The sequence below is a fragment of the Eubalaena glacialis genome, chromosome 6 (genome assembly GCF_028564815.1).
Source record: "Eubalaena glacialis isolate mEubGla1 chromosome 6, mEubGla1.1.hap2.+ XY, whole genome shotgun sequence".
Lineage (NCBI taxonomy): Eukaryota > Metazoa > Chordata > Mammalia > Artiodactyla > Balaenidae > Eubalaena > Eubalaena glacialis.
This window is the reverse complement of record NC_083721.1, coordinates 149,575,668-149,601,469: the sequence shown is the minus strand read 5'-3', so window position 1 is coordinate 149,601,469 and position 25,802 is coordinate 149,575,668. Positions and strand designations below refer to the sequence as shown.

The 25,802-nt window shown below is 39.5% G+C and overlaps 1 protein-coding gene across 3 annotated transcripts in view; it reads right to left on the bottom strand.

Moving 5' to 3' along the window:
- Nucleotides 1-25,802, bottom strand: part of LOC133093739 (ubiquitin-conjugating enzyme E2 E2) — a 364,710-nt gene that overhangs the window by 80,454 nt on the left and 258,454 nt on the right. For all 3 annotated transcript variants that reach the window (XM_061193715.1, XM_061193716.1, XM_061193717.1), the window contains one exon: nucleotides 3,542-3,674. In XM_061193715.1, the coding sequence (XP_061049698.1) occupies nucleotides 3,542-3,674 (133 nt within the window). The remainder of the gene's footprint in view (nucleotides 1-3,541; nucleotides 3,675-25,802) is intronic.

Sequence of the window (25,802 nt, the reverse complement as noted above, 5' to 3'; positions counted from 1 at the left end):
AAATCAGTGGACTAAAAATTGTACTGAGATACAGCATTTGAAAGTACAACTGGTACTTGACTGATTTAAAACTAGTATACTAAGTGTAAAGAACATTACGTATTGCATGAAAAATGTGTTTTGCTTGCCCTGTTAGAAGTTAGGTGACTTCTGGAAGGAATTATTGGAATGGTTCCCCTGAAAGTGTGAAAAATTAGGTGCCGGAGTGTGGGATATTCAAAAAGTCCCGGTGGCAAGAAGAGGCATCCAAGCCACTCCACTGCCCTTTAAGTGACAGATTTGAGCACGACAGTAGTTAAAAGTTCTCAGTATGGATTCCCAGTCTGAGAGTTTGGGAAAAGGGATCTCATGGATTCAGTGGCACAACAGACTCATTTTATGGTAGATATTTGATAACGATTAGATGGCGAATCAGGTTGATTTGTGAACCTCTGCTCTCATCAACGATTCTCTCTGACACCTACAGCTACCCTGGTTCATTCTTCAGAGCACTGGAAAATGCTGCATGAATCAAAGTGTGTGCCTAAGATTACTGGAAAAAGAGCAAAGGATGAAGGCAACAGAGAAATAAACAAGACTTAATCACAAATATGGACTATTTAGAGTAACAGGAGACTACAAAGGATGGGCGTGGTACTTCCAAATTATTAGTAAGTCTTTGTTTTAGTGAACAGCTTTCAAGACACTCGCAAACTTTCCCCTTTAGAGTAACACCTCTGTTTACAAAATCCGATTTCCAAAACCGATAAATCAGGTGGTGATAATTTGCTTTGAAAACGTCCCACGGGTTTCTAATAAATGTGCATTTAAATGATAATTTGATTACCAAAGTTTGATTTTTCTTTGTCCTAATAGATTGTCTAATCAAATTTATCCACTGGAGGGACTTAGTTTTTAGTTTTTTTCTGGCAGTATTCTTGACAGGTTCTAATTCAGCTTTTTTCTTTGAACACTCCCAGGAAAGGGAAGCCTGGTCTCAGAGGCAAAGCTATTCAAACGCAGACTGTCCGGCGATGGGTCAGATTTTCCTCATGTGGAATCGAAATCTGCTTCCCTGTAACTGACACCCTTCTGCTTCTATTTTTGTCCCATCCAACCATCCAGGAGCAAGTCTAACCCCACACAGTTTCTGAAACATCAGAGAACAGCTATCACATTCCTCCTGGGTCCTATTTTTCCTAGTAAACATCTCCAGGGTAATTATGTATAATTCAGTGGAAAGTACACGGTCCCTGGAGGCCAAGTTCAGTAGATTCCTGGCTGTATATTATTAGAAAACCTCTCCAAACCTCATCTAAGTCCCCTCCTCTGTGAAAGGGAACATCCAGCCTTACTAGGGTGTTTTGGAGGAGAGATGGGTTCACACAGCGGACGCCCACTCCAGTGAAGAAACTCAAGAATGCTAATAGCTCTTTCCCTCCCCAGCTTATTCCTGTTTGTCCTTCTGAAAATGAAGAGCTCAGACGGGCATGAGGCACCCCTGATACCATCCGATGGGTTCAGAGTTCCAGAGATTGTTCTCCTAAAAATATCTCCTTAAGGCTTCAAGAATTTCAAGTTCCCACAGAATTGTACTCAGAAGGCCACACATTTTATTTATATGAAAATAAAGCAAGTCTCTCTTTCCTATCTTGTATCATGATTTCTTTCTGAACTTTCAATGAAATAAATACTATACCTTGAGCCGTTTACATTCCATCTTGTTAGTTTTGGCCGATCCTTCGAGACCATCAAGGAGGCCTTTTCAGAAACGGAATTATTTTATCTAACCTATCAATCCGTTTTCCCTCCTGGGTTTGTTTCATCTCCACATTTCTGTCATGCAGAAGCTGGATAAGCCCACGCATTCTGTGATATGTATGTTTCACAGAACAGACCACACCAGGCTCGTAAGGAGCACAACTGCCTGATCTGAGTCTTCCCTCCTCCTCACCACCTGTGCTTCCATTACTGATGGGGCTGCAGAGGAAGGTCCTCACGTCACCAGCAGTGCAACAGGTAAAACCGGATGACTTATGGGCTGGTCCAAAGTAGAAGGGGAGACATAAGGTACCCACCCAGTAGAAGGAGAAAATAAAGATCAGTTATACTGGGGCTTCATCACTAAAAACCGACCAAATGCAGCCCTGGGTGTTCCCAGTGCCACCAGCTCTGTCATTCTGGATAAAATGTACTGTGTAATGTAGTGAGGGACACGGGCTTTGGGGCCAGACTTCCTGGGTTCAATCCTGATATCATTCGGATTATGCTGGGGAGTTACTTAGTTTCTCTGTGCATGGGTTTCCTATTTGGTAAAATGATAGTTATTACTTTTTGCTTTGATACCAAAACAAGATCCAAACGGCAATGGAAAGGAAGGAAGAAAGGAAGAGAGAGGAAAATAAAAGAGGGGAGGTAGGAGCCAGGGAGGGGGATCACAGGAAGGTGAAGGTCTAGTCTGAGTCTTGCTTTTTAAATTGTTCACTCCAACCGACAACTCAAATAGGTTTTACTTCCCTCTACGTTGAGAAGTTAAGCCAGGTGAAATAAGAATTCTGCTTGGTGCCCAGCAGACAGAGTCAATGTTCTCTGGGTCTTTTCCTTTCCAAAGTGGAGAATGACTGCTATATGTAGAACAGATAACCAACAAGGACCTACTTTATAGCACAGGGAACTCTGCTCAATATTCTCTAATAACCTAAATGAGAAAAGAATTTGAAGAAGAATAGATACATGCATATGTATAATTAAATCACTTTGCTGTACGTACACCTGAAACTAATGCAACATTGTTAATCAAAAATGCTCCAATATAAATTAAAAATTTAAAAAAAGAATGAATTTAAAGTCGTCAAATGACCAACTTACAGGCAGTAGGAAGTTATGTGAAGAATTCTTAAAGGATATGATCTTAAGTAAGTGAAAATTTGCCCATGTTCTCATGACGCTGCTCTTATACTTTCTTCATTTATGTATGGCTTTTCATTAATCCATCATTTTTATTAATGGACTATTATAAATTCTTCTTTATTGCATTTTCCTGACATGATTTCTCAGTCTCTGTGGGTCACACTCTCCACTCTAGTGCATGTGGAATTCACATGGGCAGCCGAGCCCTAGAGGCATCAAACTCAAAGCTCGCAGCTGGCGCCTGAAGCCTGGCCGTGGTGGGCTCCCTCACCCCCAGGTCAGGTCTGGTTCCCCTGGCTCTAGGGCTGGCACCAGCCCACCCTCTGCCCCTATTTCCACCCATAACATGCTGTCTTATGTTACACTCAAACATGTACCACAGAAAGGCGACATGATGAAGGATGAAAAAAGCAATGAAGTATGTGTAAAGGGCTGGGGTGAGGGAATAAACAATTTTTCACATTCTGTTTCCATTTACATACAATCAGCCCTGAGAAGCTGCCTATGCTAAGAGAACAGACATGCATTCCTAGGTATGTACACTGAAGAATACGTTTTTATATATATATATATATATATACACACACACACACATATATATATATATGCAACAATACATATTGCTAAAAATGGATGGATACTTCATACTGACCTTGGGGGGTTTAAATGGATAGTCTGGTGAAAAGGTAATGTCAAGAAAGAACACTCCTCCTTCATAGACAGATCCTGGGGGTCCCAATATAGTTGACCTCCATTCATAAATGTTGTCTCCTTTGGGTCCAGCACTGAAATAAGACATACAAATGAAATGTGCTTAGAGATTATATAAAACTTGGAATTTAAAAAATATCTATTTATGGTAACAATAAATTGAGCCATTCCATAAAAACACACTGAAGTTAATAGATTAATTCTACATAAGGAGTCACTTGTCAACATCATCAGTATTCTATAAATGAAATGTGTTGGTATTACTAAATAAAACAGAACCAAGAAGATTCTGTTTTGCCATTCATAACCCTAAACTTATGAAACTAAAGATTCCAAGGACCGTAGACCAGAGGTAGGAGCACAAATGTTTAATAAAGCATAAAATTATTTCTGAGATCCTGAAAAGGGTCATATAGCGTCAAAAAGATAAATTTTCAAAGCTACAAGGGACACTAGAGAAAAAAAATACTCTAATCCTTTGTTAACTAAGAACACAAAAGAGGTTCATGGAGATCAGTAAATGTTCATCATTCATAAGACTCAGCTCAAGTATCATTCCCATCTGAATCTTCTTTTCTCTCTCCACCCAAAGATTCCTGGCCAACGCCCACACCCTCCAACTAGTGTGGTCTGTAAAAGATAAGATGCCTCCTTTTGTTTTATACCTGTGTTGTGTAACTGTTTGCTTTTTCCATCCCTCCCTGGAAGTTCTTTGAGGAACAGATTTTGCCTTGTCCTCAGTGCCTAATAAGTAAATGTTTATTGGATGCTGCTGCTGGGTTAAACAGTGAAGCAAGGGAAGCCACATGGCTACTAGCAGCAAACATACGTCCCCCAGCTGCAGAGAAACTCACTGAGGAAAATAAGGCCCACACAAGTCAACTTAACTGTGTTAATTCTCCCAGGGTAACAGAAGGCAAAGTGAGATTATAGTTTAGCTCCAGTGTTTCTCTTGCCACATCAAGCTAATATGTACATCTAACAGCCAGAAATTCCCCTCACACCCTGTAGCAAAGTGGGAAACCCTGTTAAAGTGCTTGGGAAGATTTTATTGCCAACAAAGATTTGTCTTCTTTCTTATTTTGAAATTAGTTCATATCTACAAAAAATTCATTGTTGAGCAGTATATCAAAAAAGCATGCATCTTATCTATGACAAAGGAGGAAAAATATACAATAGGGAAAAGACAGCCTCTTCAATAAATGGTGCTGGGAAAACTGGACAGCTACATGCAAAAGAATCAAACTGGACTACTTTCTCACACCATATACATGATTAAACTCACAATGGATTAAAGACTTAAATGTAAGATCTAAAACCATAAAAATCCTAGAAGAAAACAAAGGCAGTACACTCTTTGACATCTAAGATTGACATCTTAGCAATATTTTTTTGTATATGTCTCCTCAGGCTAGGGAAACAAAAGCAAAAATGAACAAATGGGACTACATCAAACTAAAAAGCCTTTGCCCAGTGAAGGAAACTATCATCAAAATGAAAAGGCAGCCTACTGAATGGGAGAAGATATTTGTAAATGATACATTCAATAAGGGGTTAATATCCAAGGTATACAAAGAACCCATACAACTCAACATCAAAAAACATACAACCCATTAAAAAATGGGCAGAGGACCTGAATAGATATTTCTCCAAAGAAGACATACAGATGGCCAACAAGCACATGAAAAGATGCTCAACATCACTAATCATGAAATGCAAATCAAAACCACAATGAGGTATCACCTCACACCTGTCAGAATGGCTATCATTGAAAAGACAACAATTAACAAGTGTTGACAAGGATGTGAACAAAAGGGGAACCCTTGTGTACTGTTGGTGGGAATGTAAATTGGTGCAGCCACTATGGAGAACAGCATGGAGATTCCTCAAAAAAGTAAAAATAGAACTACCATGCAATCCAGTAATTCCGCTTCTGGGTATTTATCTGAAGAAATTAAAACAGTAATTTGAAAAGTAACTGAAAAGATATATGCATCCCAGTGTTCACTGCGGCATTAGTTACACTAGCCAAGAGACAAAAAGCAACCTAAGTACCATTGATAGATGAATGGATGAAGAAGATGTGGTACATATATATACACACAATGGAATATTACTGAGCCATAAAAAGTATGAAATCTTGCCATTTGGGACAACATGGATGGACCTTGAGGGTATTATGCTAAGTGAAATAAGTCAGACAGAGAAAGACAAATACCACATCATTTCACTTACATGTGGACTCTAAAAAACAAAACAAAAGAATACATGTAAGAAAACAGAACAGACTCACAGATACAGAGAACAAACAGGTGGTTGCCAGAGGGGAGGAGGGGTTGGTGGATGAGAGAAACAGGTGATGGAGATTAAGAGGTACAAACTTGCAGTTACAAAATAAATGAGTCACAGGTATGAAGTATACAGTCAATAATTATGGAACATTTTTGTATGGTGACACCAAAAAAAAAAACCCCCAAAAAACCCCCAAATCCAAAAGAGCATGCATCTTAACCAAGTTGGGATTATTCTGGGAATGCAAGGATCGTTTAATAATAGAAAATTATTATTGTAATTTACCTTACAACACATGAAAGCAGAAGAAAATGATAATCTTTGTAGGTGTAGAAAAAGCACTCCATAGGTGCTTTTTTATTAAAAATGATAGCTATTTAAGATAAAAACTCCTAGCAAAATTAGAATAGTAAGAAACATCTTTAACCTGATAAAAAGCATATACCAAAAACCTCATAGCAACTATATATTCAATGGTAAAATATTAAAGCACACCCTTTAAAAACTGAGGAACATGACAAGGGTGCCCACTATATCCATTTCTAATCATTACTGTACTAGAGCTCATGTTCATCAAGGTATGAAAGACACAGGAAAAAACCCAAAAGATTTATGGATTGGGATGGAAGAAATAAAGCTGTTGGCATTTGCAGTATTTATGTACACAGAAAAAACCTCCCCAAATCGATATACAATTTATTAAATTTAATAAAAGTTTAGCAAAGTAGCTGGATGTAAGATCAATAGGCAAAATCAACTGCATTCAACACACCAGCAAAATTAGAAAATGTATTTTAAGATACCTTTTATAATAGTATTAAAAATATAAGAAACTTATGAATAAATTTCATAAAAAATATGTAAGATTTTTATGGAGAAAATTATAAAACATATTGAAATACACTCAAGAAAATTAAATATCAATAGATGAAGACACCGAGTTTATAGGTAGGAAGACCCAGGATCCTGGGTATGTCAATTTCTCCCTGATCCAATGCAATTCTAATCCACAGTCCAACAGTTTTTTAAAAAAACTGAACTTGACACGTTGATTCTAGAATGCGTTTGGGAGCTCCAAGAAGCTCCTGAAACTTTTCTACACACATATGAAAGTCTGATATATGTCAGAACTGATGGGGCTAAGAAAACAGTTTTGTCTTTGGACAACAGAGAAATTTGATTTCTACCTCAATAAATATGTAAAACTCTGTTGCAGATGGATTAAACACTTAAGTGCCAAAGTCAAAAGTTTTGGAGTTTGACTAAAGAGAGTGACAAGTCAAGCCATCAACTGAGAAAAGATATTTGGATCATATAAAACTGACAAAATTCTAGTGTCCGTAATATACAAATTCCTATCAATCAATAAGGAAAAGACTAACGATCCATTAGAAAGGAAAAAAGAGGAAACACGAATGGCCATCATCATATGAAAAATGCTCAATCTCATTAAAATAAGAGAAAGGAAACTTAAAATTACAGTTTAATATTATTTCACAAAATATATAGGCAAAAATAAATGCCTGACAAAACCTAGTGTTGATGAAGATGTGGAAAAACAAGAACTATCCATTGTTGATGAGGGTGTCAATCACTCTGAATGAGGACGTGGACTTCCCTAGTTCAGTTGAACATAGACAGTTCTACATTACAACACAGGAATTGCATTCCTAGGTACATACCCCAGAAGAACTTTTACACGTGCACCAGAAGACATGTACAAGAATGTTCATGGATGCACTATTTGTAACAGCAAAATTAGAAACAACACAGATGTTCACTGACAGAAAAATGGATACATTCACCCAAAGGAATACTACCCAGCAGTGAAAATATATAGACTAACATTGATAAATCTTAGAAATAGCATATTGGATAAAAAAGCAAGTCTAAAAGGAATATATACGGTATGACACTATTTCTACGAAGTTTAAAAGTAAACAGGAAAATAAATTATGGACGGACATAACACAAAAAGTTCCAGAGAGGAGTTTCCTGGGTAGAATCAGAGGGTGGAGAAGTAGCACACAGGAGCTTCAATGGTTCTGGGGATGTTCTACTTCTCAGAATGTGTGGCGGATTCAGGAGTTATCTGTTTTATTACTAGGTTTCATAACTTACTTAGGAGTTAGATATCTTCTTAGATCTGTATCACATTTTCATATTAAGATAAACTATGCCAACAGCAAGTTGTAGCACAGGTACAGTGTGATCCTACTATAGAAACTAGAAACATATTAACAAAACAACATTTTATATCATTTATGGATACATATCTATGTCAATGTCTTTCAGGAAATGAACTGGAAAAATACACCTAAATTCAAGATGGTAGCTGTGAAAGGAACAGGGGAGAATTGGAGGGGGTGAGGGGAGGAAATCTGAACATAGAGAATGAAGGAGAGTTCAATTTTATTTCTACAGTTTGATTTCTCTTATTTAAAATAAGATGTAATAAAATAAAATAAAAGAAAATCACAGTTAGCCAAGTTTATGGCCAAGTACTGAAACGTGGTACAAGGGACCGGGGTCCAGCCTCCCTGCCCCATCTGACCACTGACCTCCCTCTCCTGAAGCAGACAGTGAGGCAGACGGGAATATTCAGGCCAGATGACAGCAAAACCTTGCCAACAACAGCCCTTGTTGCCAGACAAGCTCACTCATTTAGATGAATAATACACATGGTTACGCCCGGAGCTATAATTAGACGCAATACACATAGATAAGTTTATTAGAAGGAAGGGCTTAAAAGTAAATTATAGGTTTGTACTTACAACATTACTTCAAGGTAGATGAAATTTAGTTTAAAAAATACACACAGGAGAGCATACAGCTATGAAACAGTGTGCAGAGACACATTTCCCAAATCTGAAGATATAATTTGTGAGTCACTTTGAGGAATTTTAAGATGATTTTCCAAGAATGGTCACCACAGTTATATAATGTCGGCTAATTAAGGAGTCACCAATAGTGCCACCAAAGAAGGACCTCGAAAGCACAGGGCAGGAGATACTTCACAAACTGGGCCGTGTCTGCAGATAACGTATATTCCATTTGTGCCCATTCCAAGTTTTATCTGGCTCTCAGTCAGAACTCCAAATTTTATTGCTTCTTTTAAGTCAGTAAGCTGTCTATGTACTTATTAACAGTGGATTAAATAACTCAGTTAACAGTATCACTCTGAGTTGGTTCATGCTGCCAAAATGTGTCTTTTCGAGAAATTACTAGTAGTGACAACCTATCTGAAAAATAGGTGGGTGCTTTATTTTTACTTTTTAATTAAAAAAAATTTTACTGGAGTATAGTTGATTTACAATGTTGTGTTAGTTTCAGGTGTACAGCAAAGTGATTCAGTTATACATATATACACATTCACTCTTTTTCAGATTCTTTTCCCATATAGATTATCACAGAACATTGAGTAGAGTTCCCTGTGCTATATACTAAGTCCGCGTTGGTTATCTATCTTATATATAGTAGCGTGTGTATGTTAATCCCAAGAGGAAACGTGGCAGGGAGGGATGAATCAGGAACTTGACATTGGTGTTTTAAAATGCATTTAAAACTAATATTTATGCCCTTAATACACAGATTGAGTCTTAGCAATCTGGCCACCTCCATCATCTTAGGAATGGCCTATCTGCACCACTTACAAGCCCAAAGCTTACAGCAGTGGTCCCTGAACTACACAGCGCTCTGTCCCACAATCATTTTAATATATCCCAGTTGAGAAACTCTGGTGTAAAAGTTCAGAACTGTGTTGGTCAATATGGTGGCCATATAGCCATCAAGCACTTGAAATGTAGCTAGTTCAAAGTAAGACGTGCTGTCATGAAAAGATGCTCAACATCGCTAATTATCAGGGAAATGCAAATGAAAGCCACAGTGAGATATCACCTCGTACCTGTCAGAATGGCTATCATCGAAGAGACCACAGCAAATGTTGGTGAGGTTCTGGAGAAAAGGGGACCCTTGTGCACTGTTGTAAACTGTAGGGAATGTAAATTGGTGCAGACACTGTGGAGAACAGTATGGAGGTTTCCCAAAAAACTAAAAATAGAACTACCATATGATCCAGCAATTCCACTCCTGGGTATATATCCAAAGAAAACAAAAACACTAATTCGAAAAGATACATGTACCCCAATATTCACAGTATCATTATTTACAATGGCCAAGATATGGGAGCAACCTAACTGCCCATCAACAGATGAATGGATAAAGAAGATGTGGTACATATATACAATGGAATATTACTCAGCCATAAAAAAGAATGAATTTTTGCCATTTATAGCCACATGGATGGACTTGGAGGGTATTATGCTAAGTGAAATAAGTCAGACAGAGAAAGACAAATACTGTTATGATACCACTAATGCGTGGAATCTAAAAAATACCACAAACTTGTGAATATAACAAAACAGAAGCAGACTCACAGATATAGAGAACAAACTAGTGGTTACCAGGGCTGGGGGGTGAAGAATAGGGGTAAGGGAGGGGGAGGTACAAACTATTGGGTATAAGATAGGCTCAAGGATGTACTGTACAACACAGGGAACATAGCCAATGTTTTGTAATATTGTAATAACTGTAAATGGAAAGTAACCTTTAAAAATTGTATTTCAAATTCAAAAAATTAAAAAAGAATATATTGTACAGCACAGGGAATACAGCCAATCTTTTATAATAACTATAAATGGAGTATGACTTTTAAAAATTGTGCATCACTATGTTGCACACCTGAAACATATATAATATTATATAATATTGTAAATCAACTATAACTCCATAAAAATAAAGGAAAAAAAATTTGCAGTGCAAAAAAAAAATTATATAATACCAGAAAAGAAAAAAACAAATTAAGATGCACTGTGAACGTAAAATATATACCAAATTTTGATGACAATGCAAAAGAAAGCAAAATGCATCGTTACTTTTTGTTAATTACATGCTGAAATAATATTTGGCATATATTGGGCCAAAATATATTGAAATTAACTTCACCTACATTTTACTTTTTAAAATGTGGCTACTAGAAAATTTTACATTACATATGTGCTTCACATTATATATCTATTCAACAGAACTGTTTTGGAGCAGCGCTGTCCAATCAACCTTTCTGTGATGATGGGAATGTTCTAGTTCTCATCCTGATCTGATATCATAACCAAGAGCACATGTGGCCATTTGGCACTTGAAATGAGGGCAATGAGAATGAGGAAGTGGATTTTCAATCTCGTTTAATTTTAATGAATTTAAATCCAAATAGCTCCATGTAGCTGATGATCACATATATTGGACAGCGTAGATTCATATTGACTGGAATTTTTTTTTTTTAACCTCTTTATTGGAGTATAATTGCTTTACAATGGTGTGTTAGTTTCTGCTTTATAACAAAGTGAATCAGCTATACGTATACATATATCCCCATATCCCCTCCCTCTTGTGTCTCCCTCCCTCCCACCCTATCCCACCCCTCTAGGTGGTCACAAAGCACTGAGCTGATCTCCCTGTGCTACGTGCATGCTTCCCACTAGCTATCTATTTTACATATTGTAGTGTATATATGTCCATGCCACTCTCTCACTTCGTCCAGGCTTACCCTACCCCCTCCCCGTGTCATCAAGTCCATTCTCTACATCTGCGTCTTTATTCCTGTCCTGCCCCTAGGTTCTTCAGAACCACTTTTTTTTTTTTTTTAAGATTCCATATATATGTGTTAGCATATGGTATTTGTTTTTCTGTTTCTGACTTACTTCACTCTGTATGACATACTCTAGGTCCATCCATCTCACTAAAATAACTCAATTTTGTTTCTTTTTATGGCTGAGTAATATTTCATTGTATATATGTGCCACATCTTCTTTATCCATTCATCTGTCGATGGACACTTAGGTTGCTTCCATGTCCTGGCTATTGTAAACAGAGCTGCAATGAACATTGTGGTACATGACTCTTTTTGAATTACGGCTTTCTCAGGGTATATGCCCAGTAGTGGGATTGCTGGGTCATATGATAGTTTTTTAAGGAACCTCCATACTGTTCTCCATAGTGGCTGTATCAATTTACATTCCCACCAACAGTGTAACAGGGTTCCCTTTTCTCCACACCCTCTCCAGCATTCCTTATTTGTAGATTTTTTGATGATGACCATTCTGATCAGTGTGAGGTGATACCTCATTGTAGTTTTGATTTGCATTCCTCTAATGTTTAGTGATGTCGAACATCCTTTCATGTGTTTGTTGGCAATCTGTATACCTTCTTTGGAGAAATGTCTATTTAGGTCTTCTGCCCATTTTTGGATTAGGTTGTTTGTTTTTTTGATATTGAGCTGCATGAGCTGCTTGTATATTTTGGAGATTAATCCTTTGTCAGTTGCGTCGTTTGCAAATATTTTCTCCCATTCTGAAGGTTGTCTTTTGGTCTTGTTTATTGGTTTCCTTTGCTGTGCAAAAGCTTTTAAGTTTCATTAGGTTCCATTTGTTTATTTTTGTTTTTATTTCCATTTCTCTAGGAGGTGGATCAAAAAGGATCTTGCTGTGATTTATGTCATAGAGTGTTCTGCCTATGTTTTCCCCTAAGAGTTTTATAGTGTCCGGCATTACATTCAGGTCTTTAATCCATTTTGAGTTTATTTTTGTGTATGGTGTTAGGGAGGGTTCTAATTTCATTCTTTTACATGTAGCTGTCCAGTTTTCCCAGCACCACTTATTGAAGAGGTTGTCTTTTCACCATTGTATATTCTTGCCTCCTTATCAAAAATAAGGTGACCATATGTGCGTGGGTTTATCTCTGGGCTTTCTATCCTGTTCCATTGATCTACATTTCTGTTTTTGTGCCAGTACCATACTGTCTTGATTACTGTAGCTTTGTAGTATAGTCTGAAGTCCGGGAGACTGATTCCTCTAGCTCCGTTTTTCTTTCTCAACATTGCTTTGGCTGTTCGGGGTCTGTTGTGTTTCCATACAAATTGTGAAATTGTTTCTTTTAGTTCTGTGAAAAATGCCATTGGTAGTTTAATAGGGATTGCACTGAATCATTGTAGATTGCTTTGGGTAGTATAGTCCTTTTTATAATGTTGATTCTTCCAATCCAAGAACATGGTATATCTCTCCATCTGTTTGTATCATCTTTAATTTCTTTCATCAATGTATTATAGTTTTCTGCATACAGGTCTTTTGCCTCCTTAGGTAGGTTTATTCCTAGGTACTTTATTCTTTTTGTTGCAATGGTAAGTGGGAGTGTTTCCTTAATTTCTCTTTCAGATTCTTCATCATTAGTGTATAGGAATGCAAGAGATTTCTGTGCATTAATTTTGTATCCTGCTACTTTACCAAATTCATTGATTAGCTCTAGTAGTTTTCTGGTTGCATCTTTAGGATTCTCTTTGTATAGTATCATGACATCTGCAAACAGTGACAGCTTTACTTCTTCTTTTCTGATTTGGATTCCTTTTATTTCTTTTGCTTCTCTGATTGCTGTGGCTAAAACTTCCAAAACTATGTTGAATAATAGTGGTGAGAGTGGACATCCTTCTCTTGTTCCTGATCTTAGAGGAAACGATTTCAGTTTTTCACCATTGAGAACAATGTTGGCTGTGGGTTTGTCATTTATGGCCTTTATTATGTTGAGGTAAGTTCCCTCTATGCCTACTTTCTGGAGGGTTTTTATCATAAATGGGTGTTGAATTTTGTCGAAAGCTTTTTCTGCATCTATTGAGATGATCATGTGGTTTTTATTCTTCAATTTGTTAATATGGTGTATCACACTGATTGATTTGTGTATATTGAAGAATCCTTGTACTCCTGGGATAAACCCCACTTGATCGTGGTGTATGATCCTTTTAATGTGCTGTTGGATTCTGTTCGCTAGTATTTTGTTGAGGATTTTTGTATCTACGTTCATCAGTGATACTGGCCTGTAGTTATCTTTTTTTGTGACATCTTTGTCTGGTTTTGGTATCAGGGTCTCGTAGAATGAGTTTGGGAGTGTTCCTCCCTCTGCTATATTTTGGAAGAGTTTGAGATGGATAGGTGCTAGCTCTTCTCTAAATGTTTGATAGAATTCACCTGTGAAGCCATCTGGTCCTGGGCTTTTGTTTGTTGGAAGATGTTTAATAACAGTTTCAATTTCAGTGCTTGTGATTGGTCTATTTATATTCTCTATTTCTTCCTGGTTCAGTCTCAGAAGGTTGTGCTTTTCTAAGAATTTGTCCATTTCTTCCAGGTTGTCCATTTTATTGGCATAGAGTTGCTTTTAGTAATCTCTCACGATCCTCTGTATTTCTGCAGTGTCAGTTGTTACTTCTTTTTCATTTCTAATTCTATTGATTTGAGTCTTCTCTCTTTTTTTCTTGATGAGTCTGGCTAATGGTTTATCAATTTTGTTTATCTTCTCAAAGAACCAGCTTTTCATTTTATTGATCTTTGCTATCGTTTCCTTCTTTTTCACTTATTTCTGATCTGATCTTTATGATTTCTTACCTTTGGCTAACTTTGGGGTTTTTTTTTTTGTTCTTCTTTCTCTAATTGCTTTAGGTGTAAGGTTAGGTTGTTTATTTGAGATTTTTCTTGTTTCTTGAGGCAGGATTTTATTGCTATAAACTTCCCTCTTAGAACTGCTTTTGCTGCATCCCATAGGTTTTGGGTCGTCGTGTTTTCATTGTCATTTGTTTCTAGGTATTTTTTGATTTATTCTTTGATTTCTTCAGTGATCTCTTGGTTATTTAGTAGTGTATTGTTTAGCCTCCATGTGTTTGTAGTTTTTACGGATTTTTTCCTGTAATTGATATCTAGTCTCATAGCATTGTGGTCAGAAAAGATACTTGATACGATTTCAATTTTGTTAAATTTACCAAGGCTTGACTTGTGACCCACGATATGATCTATCCTGGAGAATGTTCCATGAGCACTTGAGAAGAAAGTGTATTCTGTTGTTTTTGGATGGAATGTCCTATAAATATCAATTAAATCCATCTTGTTTAATGTATCATTTAAAGCTTGTGTTTCCTTATTTATTTTCATTTTGGATGATCTGTCCATTGCTGAAGGTGGGGTGTTAAAGTCCCCTAGTATTATTGTGTTACTGTCGATTTCCCCTTTTATGGCTGTTAGCATTTGCCTTATGTACTGAGGTGTTCCTATGCTGGGTGCATAAATATATACAATTGCTATATCTTTTTCCTGGATTGATCCCTTGATCATTATGTAGTGTCCTCTTTGTCTCGTGCAATAATCTTTATTTTAAAGTCTATTTTGTCTGATATGAGAATTGCTACTCTAGCTTTCTTTTGATTTCCATTAGCATGGAATATCTTTTTCCATCCCCTCACTTTCAGTCTGTATGTGTCCCTAAGTCTGAAGTGGGTCTCTTGTAGACAGCATATATACGGGTCTTGTTTTTGTATCCATTCAGCCAGTCTGTGTCTTTTGGTTGGAGCATTTCAACCATTTACATTGAAGGTAATCATCGACATGTTTGTTCCTATTACCATTTTCTTAATTATTTTGGGTTTGTTTTTGTAGGTCTTTTTCTTCTCTTGTGTTTCCTGCCTAGAGAAGTTCCTTTAGTATTTGTTGTAAAGCTGGTTTGGTGGTGCTGAATTCTCTTCGCTTTTGCTTGCCTGTAAAGGTTTTAATTTCTCCGTCGAATCTGAATGAGATCCTTGCTGGGCAGAGTAATCTTGGTTGTAGGTTTTTCCCCTTCATCCCTTTAAATATGTCCTGTCACTCCCTTCTGGCTTGCAGAGTTTCTGCTGAAAGATCAGCTGTTAACCTTATGGGGATTCCCTTGTATGTTATTTGTTGCTTTTCCCTTGCTGCTTTTAATATATTTTCTTTGTATTTAATTTTTGATAGTTTAATTAACACGTGTCTTGGCATATTTCTCTTTGGATTTATCCTGTATGGGACTCTCTGTGCTTCCTGAAAGTGACTATTTCCTTTCCCATATTAGGGAAGTTTTCAACTATAATCTTTCAAATATTTTCTCAGTCCCTTTCTTTTTCTCTTCTTCTTCTGGGACCCCTATAATTCGAATGTTGGTGCATTTAATGTTGTCCCAGAGGTCTCTGAGACTGTCCTCAATTCTTTTCATTCTTTTTTCTTTATTCTTCTCTGTGGTAGTTATTTCCACTATTTTATCTTCCAGGTCAGTTATCCGTTCTTCTGCTTCAGTTATTCTGCTATTGATTCCTTCTAGAGAATTTTTAATTTCATTTGTTGTGTTGTTCATCATTGTTTGTTTGCTCTTTAGTTTTTCTAGGTCCTTGTTAAACATTTCTTGTATTTTCTCCATTCTATTTCCAAGATTTTGGATCATCTTTACTATCATTACTCTGAATTCTTTTTCCGGTAGACTGCCTATTTCCTCTTCATTTCTTTGGTCTGGTGGGTTTTTACCTGGCTCCTTCATCTGCTGTGTGTTTCTCTGTCTTCTCATTTTGCTTAACTTACTGTGTTTGGGGTCTCCTTTTCTCAGGCTGCAGGTTCGTAGTTCCCATTGTTTTTGGTGTCTGCTCCCAGTGGCTCAGGTTGGTTCAGTGGGTTGTGTAGGCTTCCTGGTGGAGGGGACTAGTGCCTGTGTTCTGGTGGATGAGGCTGGATCTTGTCTTTCTGGTGGGCAGGACCGTGTCCAGTGGTGTGTTTTGGGGTGTCTGTGAACTATTATGATTTTAGGCAGCCTCTCTGCTAATGGGTGGGGTTGCGTTCCTGTCTTGCTGGTTGATTGGAATGGGGCGTCCAGCCCTGGAGCTTGTTGGTCATTGAGTGGAGCTGGGTCTTAGCATTGAGATAGAGATCTCTGGGAGAGTTCTCACTGATTGATATCATGTGAGGCAGGGAAGTCTCTGGTGGACCAATGTCCTGAACGCAGCTCTCCCACCTCAGAGGCTCAGGCCTGACACCCGGCTGGAACATCAAGACCCTGTCAGTCACACGGCTCAGAAAAAAAGGGAGGGAAAAAAAAAGAAAGAAAGAAAAATAAAAAAGTTATTAAAATAAAAAGTATCATTTAAGTAAAAGAATAAAAAAGTAATAAAAAAAAAGAAAGAAGAGAGCAACCAAACCAATAAACAAATCCACGAATGATAACAAGCGTTAAAAACTATCCTAAAAAAAAGGATAGACAGAACCCTAGGACAAATGGTAAAAGCAAACCTATACAGATAAAATCACACAAAGAAGCATACACATACACACTCAACAAAAAGAGAAAAAGGAAAAAAATATATTTAAAAAAAAAAGGAAGAGAGCAACCAAATCAAAAAACAATCTACCAATGACAATAAGCTCTAAATTAAAATAAACATAAGACCACAAACAAATTACACGCAGAAAGCAAACCCCAAGTCTACAGCTGCTCCCAAAGTCCACCTCCTCAATTTTGGGATGATTTGTTGTGTATTCAGGTATTCCACAGATGCAGGTACATCATGTTGATTGTGAGGATTTAATCCGCTGCTCCTGAGGCTGCTGGGAGAGATTTCCCTTTCTCTTCTTTGTCTGCACAGCTCCTGGGGTTCAGCTTTGGATTTGGACCCGCCTCTGCGTGTAGGTTGCCTGAGGGCATCTGTTCTTCGCTCAGGCAGGACGGGGTTAAAGGAGCAGCTGCTGCGGGGGCTCTGGCTCACTCAGGCCGGGGGGAGGGAGCGGTACGGATGCGGGGTGAGCCTGCGGCGGCAGAGGCCGGCGTGACGTTGCAGCAGCCTGAGGCGCGCCGTGCGTTCTCCCGGGGAAGTTGTCCCTGGATCACGGGACCCTGGCAGTGGTGGGCTGCACAGGCTCCCGGGAGGGGAGGTGTGGATAGTGACCTGTGCTTGCACAGAGGTTTCTTGGTGGCAGCAGCAGCAGCCTTAGTGTCCCATGCCCGTCTCAGGGGTCCGTGCTGATAGCCGCGGCTCGCGCCCGTCTCTTGAGCTCATTTAGGTGGTGCTCTGAATCCCCTCTCCTCGCGCACCCCGAAACAATGGTCTCTTGCCTCTTCAGCAGCTCCAGACTTTTTCCCGGACTCCCTCCCGGCTAGCTGTGGCACACTAGCCCCCTTCAGGCTGTGTTCACGCAGCCAACCCCAGTCCTCTCCCTGGGGTCTGACCTCCGAAGCCCGAGCCTCAGCTCCCAGCCCCCACCTGCCCCGGCGGGTGAGCAGACAAGCCTCTCAGACTGGTGAGTGCAGGTCGGCACTGATCCTCTGTGTGGGAATCTCTCCACTTTGCCCTCCGCACCCCCGTGGCTGTGCTCTCCTCCGTGGCTCCAAAGTTTCCCCCCTGCCCACCCCCCGTCTCCGCCAGTGAAGGGGCTTCCTGGTGTGTGGAAACTTTTCCTCCTTCACAGCTCCCTCCCAGAGGGGCAGGTCCCATCCCTATTCTTTTGTCTCTGTTTTTTCTTTTTTCTTTTCCCCTACCGAGGTACGTGGGGAGTTTCTTGCCTTTTTGGGAAGTCTCAGGTCTTCTGGCAGCATTCATTAGGTGTTCTGTAGGAGTTATTCTACGTGTAGATGCATTTTTGATGTATTTGTGGGGAGGAAGGTGATCTCCATGTCTTACTCCTCCGCCATCTTGAAGGTCCCCCCAGAATATTTTTTTAATATGTCAGAATTATTTGGGTCTAGGGACTTGCCTGGTGGCACAGTGGTCGAGAGTCCGCCTGCCAATGCAGGGGACATGGGTGCGATCCCTGGTCTGGGAAGATCCCACATGCCGCGGAGCAACTAAGCCCGTGCGCCACAACTACTGAGCCTGCGTTCTAAAACCCGTGAGCCACAACTACTGAGCCTGTGTGCCACAACTACTGAAGCCTGCGCACCTAGAGCCCATGCTCTGCTACAAGAGAAGCTACCGCAATGAGAAGCCTGCGCACCACAACGAAGAGTAGCCCACGCTCGCTTCAACTAGAGACAGCCCACGTGCAGCAACGAAGACCCGACGCAGCCAAAAATAAATAATAAATAAATAAATTTATAAAAAAAAAAGAATTATTTAGATCTATACAAAATGGAAGAATGAGCTTTTATACACTCTGACTGGACCAAAAAAGTGAGAAGCAGATGCTGCAGACTGTTTTATCCTTTTAACTATCTCTTCTTCCTTAAATTGGTCAAATAGAGGTTGGTGCCAGAGGACACTTGCAGTACAGTGGGGAAGCCCGTGGACAGGCTCTGAGCCGGATTTGCTTGTCTGAATCCCAGCCCCGCCGCTGAGCACCTGTATGACCCTGGGTAAATAAGTCATCTCTCTATGTTTTAGTTTTCTCATCTGCAAAATGAGGCCATTACAGCACCAACCCGGTGGACCAACTGTGAAATTTTAGTGGAATTGCACTCACAGAGCTTGGAAAATGGGTCTATAACAGTCCAAATAGTAAGCCTCCAAATGTTAGCTGCTACTGTCGTCGCAGTTATGCCTGTGGGTGGCACAGAAGTTCACCCACACACTCAAGAGGTTATTGCCTGGTGGTTTTCTAACAAAGGTTTCAAGATACCAGGACTAGAAAACAGACTACCAAGACCTGTGCACAAATAATGGCAATCACCTTCCTCTTCATCATCACCCTGCCATCTAATCTTATGATGTGTATTTAGGGCGAAACTTTGGAAACCATTAGAATTCATAGCTGCTGCTCCCAGGAAACCAAATTTTGCATTAAATGGAATGTTTATTTACAATCAGGATTTTTAGGTATGAAGTTATTATATTTAGCAATGTTTTCCCACTTGCGGTATTCTTAATGTTCAATACCCTTAATTTTCTTTAATTTTCAGATTTTGTTTATTTATTTTTAAAAATTTATTATTGAAGTATAGTTGATATACAATGTTGTATTATTTTCTGCTGTACAGCAAAGTGACTGAGTTATACATATATATACATTCTGTTTCATATTCTTTTCCATTATGGTTTATCACAGGATATTGAATGTAGTTCCCTGTGCTATACAGTAGGACCTTGTTTATCCATTCTCTATATAACAGTTTGCATCTGCTAATCCCAAACTCCCAGTCCTTCCCAACCATCCCCCCAGCTCCGGCAACCACAAGTCTCTTCTCTATGTCTGTGAGTCTGTTTCTGTTTTGTAGATAAGTTCATTTGTATCATATTTTAGATTCCACATGTAAGTGATATCATATGGTGTTTGTTTTTCTCTTTCTGACTTACTTTGCTTAGTATGAGAATCTCTAGGTCCATCCGTGTTGCTACAAATGGCATTGCTTCACTCTTTTTTATGGCTGAGTAGTATTCCATTGTATATATGTACCACATCTTCTTTATCCATTCATCTGTTGATGGACATTTAGGTTGCTTCCATGTCTTGGCTATTGGAAACAGTGCTGCTGTGAACATAGGGGTGCATGTAACTTTTTGAATTAGAGTTTTGTCCAGGTATATGCCCAGGAGTGGGATTGCTGGATCATATGGCAACTCTATTTTCAGTTCTTTGAGGAACCTCCATACAGTTTTCCATAGTGGCTGCACCAATCAGATTTTCTGGGGGGGGGGGCACGGCACCGCTCAGCTTGCGGGATCTCGGTTCCCCGACCAGGGATTGAACCCAGGACACTGAAATGAAAGCGCCGAATCCTAACCACTAGATCACCAGGGAACTCCCAGACTTTATTTTTTAAAGAAGAAAAATAAACACAGTTAACAGAGTTAAATTGCAAATAAAAGACAAATCTATTAAAATGCAAATATCAGTTCACAAATTACTAGTTGGTTGAAGGGCCAAAGTTGCTGCTTGGAGAAATCCTTTAGAGAATCAGTGTTATAAACTGTTTGGCTTTAAATGCCATTCTCTACAGTGGAAGAGCCCTTATGTATATATGAAATGTTACACATTTACAATAAAACTGATGAAAAGGACTAAGTGCTCACTGTATTTAAGATCATAAGATGCTTTAAATATATCTGAATACTTTGAATGTGCTGTGCCACAGTTGTGACTCTAAGACCGAGAGTTTTTGGCTGTGCCTGCTGCCTTTTCTTTAATGCTGACTCCAAGCCAGGTAAAGAGGAAGGATGCCCGGGCTCCCCCGGACAAGGAACCTGCCTTTGGAGAGATTCTCTGATGTGCCAACACTCATCTGAAATCGACGGGACAGGGTAGCAAGGAGAAGACGGTACAAGGGGACCTCTCAGTAGCTCTGGCAATCTCTGCTTATACATCAGACTCCATGGAGCTGAATTCACCCCTTCCCACTGGGAGGCACATCATTCACACACAAATGATATACTGCACCCATGTCCAAAGTCCCTTTGCGAGTAAACAGCTGCAGGCATTTTGAGCTTCTGGGGTTACAACATAATAAATAACGTGTGTTTCTCTAGTGTCAGACTGGAAGGAAAGGGTAGTTTCTAGTTCCCATGTGTTGAAAGAACATATAAAGGCAAGGCGCAGATCAGTTGCAGATAAGGATAGTAGGAAAGGCAGCTAAAGAGGGGAAAAGCCACACAACTGTCTGAATAAAATGAGGAAAAACATGTGGGCGTGGGGAGGTTTAAGGGGGAAAATGTTTTCAGCATTCTCAAGGTCATACGCGGACCTATTTGTTGCTTGCTTTTTGTCTTCATTTTACTAAAATTCTCCGTCGCTCTGCCCCTCGCCCTGATTCCTGAAAAGCTCTCTTCCCCAGGTATCTAAGAGCCTCCTCTGATAGGGCACCACTCCGACGCCTCTGTCCTCTTCAATGACACCTCTTCAGCGTCTGCCTCCCTGGGGGCTCTACCCTCGGCCACCTTGTTTTCTCACCTTCCATCTCGGGATCTCATCATCCACCTTCGACAATCAACCTACCAAACACTGATGGAATCTCTAACCTGGTCGGAAACCTGACAGTCGACGGGGATCATGCTTCCTCCTTCTCCTCTAAGTTCCCCAAAACCTGTTGAATCCTACTCCATAGTATCTTCCTAATCCGTCTACTGGCTGCATCCTCTGTCACTTTCATGACGGCACCAGCATCCTCTGTGGTCTCCCTGCTTCCAGTTCTGCTTTCCTCCAATCCTTCCACTGAAGTGCAGACAGGGCAATCTCCAGGAAATCTTTTAAATGGGATCTTGTTTCCCTGTTTCCTCTGACTTCTTAATACCTTCAAGATCAAGCCCCGATTCCTCTGGAGCACACCAAGTCTTCCAGAAAGATCTGGCTCCAGCTTGCATCTCTGGCCTCATCCTTTGCAGCCCCCTCTCCTCCAACTCCATCCTCCAATCATACTGGAATCACCTGTAGAACCTCCACAGGGATTGGGCTCTTTCTGGGCTTTTGGATAAGACGCTCTGCAGGTCTGACCATTCTACTTGTCCTTGAGGTCTTAACTTAGCTGCGTTCTCCTCCAGGACATCTTCCTTACCCCCAAAGGCAGGGGGGTAACATTCTAGGCAAACATGACATTATAAAAACAGCTACGAATGGGGCCTTTAATACTGGGGAAAGAAGAAATATTAAGGAACAACACTGTCTGGATCACAGGAAAGAAGAACTCACTCTCATGGTGAAAGGGCATCCCTGACCACCAAGAGGGTGTTGAGAAAACAAGCCAGGTCTGCAGCTCTAGAGAGGACAAGTAGAGAATGGTACCTCACAAACTCCTAGGGGTCCCTATGTTTGTATTCAGTGATTTTTTCTAAAGAACCAAGACCACTGAAGTCCACCATAACATCTTGGGAAGTTAGGATATAACAGTGCTGAGTATGGAGTAACTGAATCACTTTGCTATACACCTGAAACTAACACAACATTGTGAATCAACTATATACTCCAATATAAAAAAAAAAGTTTTAAAAAAGAATCAGGCAAAAGGGTGAAATCCTAAAAGAAAGGACAATTAAAAAAAAAAGACAAGATCCCTTGTGTACACTAAGCTCCAAGCAGAATTGGACTGTTACTATTTCCTCCAAGTACCGTTTCATACAGCTTCTTTCCAGCTCACAAGGATCTGGTGCTTATCTCGAGGTAGTCCAAGAAAAATAATTATTTTATGCTTTTTGTGAATGAGTGCTTTAATAAATGGGAAGGACCTTTGTCCTCAATCACCCTTTTCAGATTTGAGATGCAAAGATGAAAAAAAAAATTCATTTGACTATAGTTATCTTTTACCAAATCTTAAAAGTCGCTACTGTCATCTACTTTGGATGCTTTGTTAACAGTGTCAATGACTGGGCTGAGAGGAAGAAACAGGAGGAAAATAGAATTTTAAACACAAAATAAGTACTGCTTAAGAATCATAGCACTTCATTTTCCCAGGGCAGGCAGTAGCTGACAAGATAGTATGCTAAGTCATAAACTAACCTTCTAGAAGTTACCGAGGAAGGCAGTCTCTTTCAGTTAAATTCATGACATCTTAGACATCCTTGCTTCTTTCTACGTTACATAATACAGGAGCGTGTGTGTGTATGTGTTTAATTTTCCCAATAGGTGATATCTTGCACTGAGTGAACAACTTTGCAACAGACATAATTTTAAGTGACATAACTATGAAATGGCGAGGAGGGAAAAGCAGAGAAACTGGGAAGCAGGAAGACCTCAGGGAAAAAATGGTATCTTCTCCCTTTCCCTTCTAAGCTACATTTCTGTAAGACGCATTCACTCGTAAGCACACAGATAAGTCACAGAGTCAAAAGGAACCACATCCTATTTTATATATGTGGGTTGTCAGAAATAAGGTTATAATCATAAAGGCTTTGGAAACCATCTACTTCAACTTTTTCATCACACGGAAGCAAGCATTAGAACGGGACTGGAATTCCACAGAGTTAGACCATTAGGCATAACATCAATCAGTGTTACTTAAAATACTGAATTATAGAATTTTTAATCCTTTAGTGAGCTGAAAGGCCTCCAGCAATAAGGTGATGGAGTTATTCTCAGTCTTCCAAAAATCTTTTTTCAATGCACCTTCGCCTTGCGGAAAAAACAACCCACTTCAGCAGTGACGCTCAGCATATATGTGGGGGTGGGGCAGGGGAGGGAATAATTTGAAAAAATGAAAAAGCTCTTTTCCCACTGGGAATCCCTTCTATTTCAAAGCCTTCATTTCAAAAGCGATAAAATTAAGGGTCAGAAAAGTGAAGTGCTTTGCCCAAGACCACACCTGGAAACACCTGAGCCCTCTGACCCCAAGAAGAGCTCTTCCTGCGTCACCACTGCTGCTAATCAGACAGCAAGACTCAACTGGAAAAGCCATGTGGTTACCACGACCATAAACTGCTCTGCTCAAGACAGGAGACCAGAGTGCAAGGCCAACATCTGGACTGTCTTCTGCCTTCACATCCTGGGCACGTTTCAGGGTAGATTCAGAGGTTTGGTGAACAGCCATTTTAATTTCAGCTACCAAATTCTTTTTTTTTTTTTTTTAACTTTTCAAAGTAGAAATAGCAACTCTCTTCTTCAGGAAATCTACCATTTCTTGCCCCCCCACTTTTGTTGCTCACCTCCCACCTCAATTCCTGTGCATTTTCTCTAGTTTGTGTGAGAAATGGAAGCTCTCAAGGTCCCCAGGCCTGCAGAATTAGCCCTCTCTTATCTGCATTGCAAGAACAATTTTGGAGCTAGCCCATGTGGCACGTCATGTGTCTTTATTATTTAAAACCCCCACTCCACCCCCAAGTGTTAGACAGGAAGGTTGTAGAGCTGTCATGTGTCTCCTGATCTTACCTGCAGGTTAAACAAGCCTTTTTTTTTTTTTTTTAACATCTTTATTGGAGTATAATTGCTTTACAATGGTGTGTTAGTTTCTGCTTTATAACACAGTGAATCAGTTATACATATACATATGTTCCCATATCTCCTCCCTCTTGCATCTCCCTCCCTCCTACCCTCCCTATCCCACCCCTCTAGGTGGTCACAAAGCACAGAGCTGATCTCCCTGTGCTATGCGGTTGCTTCTCACTAGCTATCTATTTTACATTTGGTAGTGTATATATGTCCATGCCACTCTCTCACTTTGTCACATCTTACCCTTCCCCCTCCCCATATCCTCAAGTCCATTCTCTAGTAGGTCTGTGTGTTTATTCCCATCTTGCCACTAGGTTCTTCATGACCTAATTTTTTTTTTTTTCCTTAGATTCCATATATATGTGTTAGTATACTGTATTTGTTTTTCTCTTTCTGACTTACTTCACTCTGTATGACAGGCTCTAACTCCATCCACCTCACTACAAATAACTCAATTTCGTTTCTTTTTATGGCTGAGTAATATTCCATTGTATATATGTGCCACATCTTCTTTATCCATTCATCCGATGATGGACACTTAGGTTGCTTCCATGTCCTGGCTATGGTAAACAGAGCTGCAATGAACATTTTGGTACATGACTCTTTTTGAATTATGGTTTTCTCAGGGTATATGCCCAGTAGTGGGACTGCTGGGTTGTATGGTAGTTCTATTTTTAGTTTTTTAAGGAACCTCCATACTGTTCTCCATAGTGGCTGTATCAATTTACATTCCCACCAACAGTGCAAGAGTGTTCCCTTTTCTCCACACCCTCTCCAGCATTTATTGTTTCTAGATTTTTTGATGATGGCCATTCTGACCGGTGTGAGACTATCAAACTCTAGAGGAAAACATAGGCAGAACACTCTATGACATAAATCACAGCAAGATCCTTTTTGACCCAGCTCCTAGAGAAATGGAAATAAAAACAAAAATAAACAAATGGGACCTAATGAAACTTAAAAGCTTTTGCACAGCAAAGGAAACCATAAACAAGACCAAAAGACAACCCTCAGAATGGGAGAAAATATTTGCAAACGAAGCAACGGACAAAGGATTAATCTCCAAAATTTACAAGCAGCTCATGCAGCTCAATAACAAAAAAACAAACAACCCAATCCAAAAATGGGCAGAAGACCTAAACAGACATTTCTCCAAAGAAGAGATACAGATTGCCAACAAACACATGAAAGATGCTCAACATCATT